The following is a 4,321-nucleotide window of genomic DNA, read 5'->3' on the forward strand; positions in this document are numbered from 1 at the left end:
ATTCAACATGAGCAATTTATCCTTCCCAGATTTAGTGGCATACAAGGACTCTATCCTCTTCCACAAAGTTTTTACATGTGTCTTATTAATAATATGATTATAAACATTATCTTCTACATATTGTCGAATAAAATCACATACCTGTAGATGTTCAAACTTCCATTCTTCATCAAACACAGAATTCGACTTTGCGAAACTAGTCATCAGTAAATGCAATTTCTTCAAAAATAGTAAGTATTTCATTTTTTCCTTTCACAAATGGTAGTTAGAATCATTCAACAACACCATCTTCATATTTATATTTAACTCCACATTATTCAAATAAGTAAAATAACCCTTAACCAAGAGCTCTGATGCCATTCTTATGAAAAATTAACACATAATAACAAAACACTATGCAGCAGATATAAAACCCTCAAACTTGTAAGAACCTTGAGATTCAACAACAAATATATAACAACAAATTGTACTAATAAAGACACAAAAGAACATTGACATTTTAGCGTAGAAACCCTTTTAATATGAGAATAAAAACACGAGTCGTCCAAGATAAAGAAATATCTTCACTATAATCAAATAAAAGTACAAGAGAGTCTTAAAGTGATTCACAAACTAGTATTAACAATAGCAAACCCGAAAAGCAAACTAGCTTACAAAAAAGAATAAAGAAGCTGAAAAATTACCCAAATCTACAGCTTCAGTGCGAAGAAGATATCTCTCGTCTTAGACTCCGTTTTAAAGATCCGAAACGGTTTAAAAGTAGATAGAGGTGTTGCGAACCTTCCCTTCAAATTTGAGCTCGATCCAACAGTTAATGAATTCGGAATCTCCGACTTAGTGAAACTGGTTGCAGAAAAACGGGAATAGGGTTCTCTACTCTTTTCTCTCTTTCGAAGCCTTCTTTTTTCTTTATCTCTCACAATTCTAAATTAATCCTCTTCACTTTCACTTAAATAAGTGAGACAAATAAACTGATCATATTTAGACCTTCTCCAAATAAAAAGGGAGAAAATTGTTCTAATGAGTTAGGTGTTAAAAAACTGCAATTGCATACCATTATACCACATGAATTTACACTAAATGATAATATGCTACCACATTGCAGTAGAAATAAAAATAACATTAACTTATTGGATAGTAACTGCAGGGGTATAATTCTGATCCTAATCCATGAAGCGGTTGAAAAGTGACTTGTGAAGAAAAGTTTTGTCGCATTGCATGCATCACAAACAAAGAAAGTGGTGTTGCTATCAGAAGAATAGCTCTAACAGAACGCTGAAAAATCCTCCCCCAAGATACCTTGACATGCACGGCACGGCATGCATCCTTCTTTGGACGTTTCATAAGCACACGGTTATTGAAAAGTTCCATAAAACAACAACTTCCACGTTATGGCAGTGTACAAAAACTACAAATTATGAGCAAAGACCTGGCTAGAATATTTTTTTTTTCACTATACACTACATGTTAGATAAAATTAAACTCTAATGAACAAAATTAATTAAGCTTTTAGAATGGAACTAAAAATAAATTTAACTCTACATAAAAACTTATATTATTATTATTATCTGCCTTCCCAAATTATATCCGAATCTGATGCTTGAATAACACTTGAGCCACTTGTAGATGCCTTTGAGTTATAACTTTTAACTTCTCCAAAAGTAAGGTGATCTCTATATGGAACTGCACTAATTGTTTTAGACCACATCCCAGCTGATTTTAATTTTCCAAGCAAACTCATCTCCATATTTTCTTCATCACACTCAATGTTGGTCATTTCTCCCTCCAGAATTTTCACAACCTGCCTCATTGTTGGTCTAACACTAGGGTCTGAATTTGAACACTGCAAACCCAAATGAAGCAATCTTTCAGCTTCCTCAATATGGTATCCTCCTTTGTCCTTCAACCTTTCATCAACAGCATTGTGCAATTGGTTAACCATCAACAGAGACCTCACCCATTCAATTAGTCCTGGCTTTTGCACTTCAATAGGTCTTCGTCCGCAAATTACTTCTAACAACAATACACCAAAGCCGAACACATCAGACATAGTCGACGCTCTTCCCGTTCGAATCACTTCCGGAGCAATGTATCCTAATGTCCCTAGCACTTTTGTTGTGCTGGCCACTTGTCCATGATGCTCATGCATAAGAGCCAATCCAAAATCTCCCAACCTAGCATTCATGTCCTTGTCAAGTAGAACATTACTTGCTTTGATATCTCTATGCAAGACCTTAACTTCCCAACCTTCATGCAGGTATAGAATCCCTTCAGCTACATTTTTCAAAACTTGAATCCTTTCTTCCCAAGTTAGCATCTTTCCTTCTTCACACTCAAAGATCCATTTGTCTAAACTTCCATTTTTCATGAAGTCATAAACTAGAATCAAGCTTCCCTTTTCTTCTTTGCACCAACCTCTCAACCCTACTAAATTTCTATGTTTCATTCTTCCTATGCTTGAAACCTCTGCTAAAAACTCTCTCATTCCACCTTCTCTTTCTTGAGGGATTCTCTTCACCGCAGCTTCAACTCCTTGCAAAATCCCTTTATATACCTTTCCATTCCCTCCTACAGCAATCACATTTTCTTCAGAGAACCTTCTTGTGGCTGCATGAACCTCTTGGAAACTAATCCTATGTGGCCAATATTCTAGTTCCCACTCTTCAATTTCTGTAGCTCCCTTTTCCTTCCTATATAGGATGAAAAACACTACACAACCGCAACCGATGATCAACACACAGACAACACTGGTGACTCCTACAGCTATAACTTTTGCTCGAGAAAACCATCCCTTATAAGGGACAAATGAAGGCAAGTTTTCTGTCACTAAAGCATCACCAATTGAAAAATTTGTATTGCTAAAGCTCCAAGCAAGAATCCTACTACTGTCGATTAATCTTCCTGTGGCTGCAGAGAATCCAACGTACGTTTCATCCATAAGAACCCCAGAAAGGTTAACCTTCACACTGATGAGAGGAACATTAGGCCTCTTTTGTCCTGCACGAGCCATAGTAACGTTTATACGAGAATGCAAAAATTCAATCCATACTTGATAATTTTCTCCACTCTTTATCTTCAACACCTTAAATTCATTGTCATCTTTTCCACCCCAGTAGCCAGCCTCATGTGAAGTTAAGGATCTAAGCGAATTTATGTCAACGCCAACATGATTGTCATTTATATCGTTGAATTCTTCTTCGTTTTTAACTATATCAAATTCAATACCAACAACATGGTTATTAGGATTACCTTCATTGGTGAGATTGAAAAGACCATAATACTCGGCTGATGTTGTGCCATTTAGACCTCTTGAAGATGTGAATATGAAGGCAAGGGCATGTCCTGCAATATAGTTTTTAACGGGGGCAACAGAGAAAATGAAGGAGGTAGCAAAAGGTAGAAGAATGGAAGAGTTGGGAAGTTTGGTAGGTATTTTTTTCGGGTAAAAAGCGCGACCTATTGAGAAGAAACTTTCATTAGTGAGAGTGAGAATGGATCTGTTAATGGTTGCATTTCCATATAAGTTGATGTTTGTAGAGTTGAAGTTTGTATTATAGACAAATTCAGTAGTGGAAACACAACATAGAATCATGGTTACAGATTGAAGAAGAGTGATAAGGAGGTTAGGTTGAGGCATTGATGATGAGGGAAACTTTTATTAAATTGAAATTGGTTTAAGGAAGAGGGAGGGTTGTTAAAAGTATTTTTCTTGTTTGAAAAGTACTACATGCCAGCCCACACATGTCATTGTAGGAGAAGGACTATTATAGGTGATTGTTATTAAGGTGTCCTTTTTAGTGCATGGTCTTGAATGTTCCATTTGTGACCGGGCAGATTTATCAAACCTTCATTAAACAGACAGAAGATTTATAATAATAATCAACCATTACAAAATTTAAAGGTTTCAACAACGTTGAAGAAGCATATAGTTAAAAAGGAGTATGAAGACCTTGGTTAAGAAATAGACTGGGATATATGATGGGTCATTATGAAGGAAAAGTATTTATATTGGGTCAAATATGTTAAATTTTGTGTTGGAGGTCTCTTGTAAAATATGAATAAGAAGAAGATGAAAATAGTATGATAAAAGTTGCGCAATTGTTTTTCAAAGCATGTGTTTACACTAAGTTTTAGGTTCGATTCACTCCACTAATTTAGACAAATTGAATTTAAATGGATAATTTGGCGAATCTCCTTCAGGATATTTTGAAAATCTTAACATGAATCACACATTCACATTGAACATATGATTAATGATATTTTACAAAATAAAGTTCTTTCATTTATTCTCGTGCACTAAAAAAGTAAAAGAATGATTTAG

The 4,321-nt window shown here is 35.2% G+C and overlaps 1 protein-coding gene across 1 annotated transcript; it reads right to left on the bottom strand.

The window, feature by feature from the left end:
- Positions 1-872: 872 nt before the first annotated feature.
- Positions 873-3,735, bottom strand: LOC131653770 (probable L-type lectin-domain containing receptor kinase VII.2). Its single transcript, XM_058924048.1, has one exon. The coding sequence runs from the start codon at positions 3,635-3,637 to the stop codon at positions 1,565-1,567; it is 2,073 nt and encodes a 690-aa protein (XP_058780031.1). The 5' UTR covers positions 3,638-3,735; the 3' UTR covers positions 873-1,564.
- Between the last annotated feature and the right edge of the window lie 586 nt (positions 3,736-4,321).

Source organism: Vicia villosa, linkage group LG2 (genome assembly GCF_029867415.1).
Source record: "Vicia villosa cultivar HV-30 ecotype Madison, WI linkage group LG2, Vvil1.0, whole genome shotgun sequence".
Lineage (NCBI taxonomy): Eukaryota > Viridiplantae > Streptophyta > Magnoliopsida > Fabales > Fabaceae > Vicia > Vicia villosa.

Coding starts and splice junctions, on each gene's coding strand:
- LOC131653770 (XM_058924048.1), bottom strand. CDS start 3,637: ATGCCTCAACCTAACCTCCTTATCACTCTTCTTCAATCTGTAACCATG.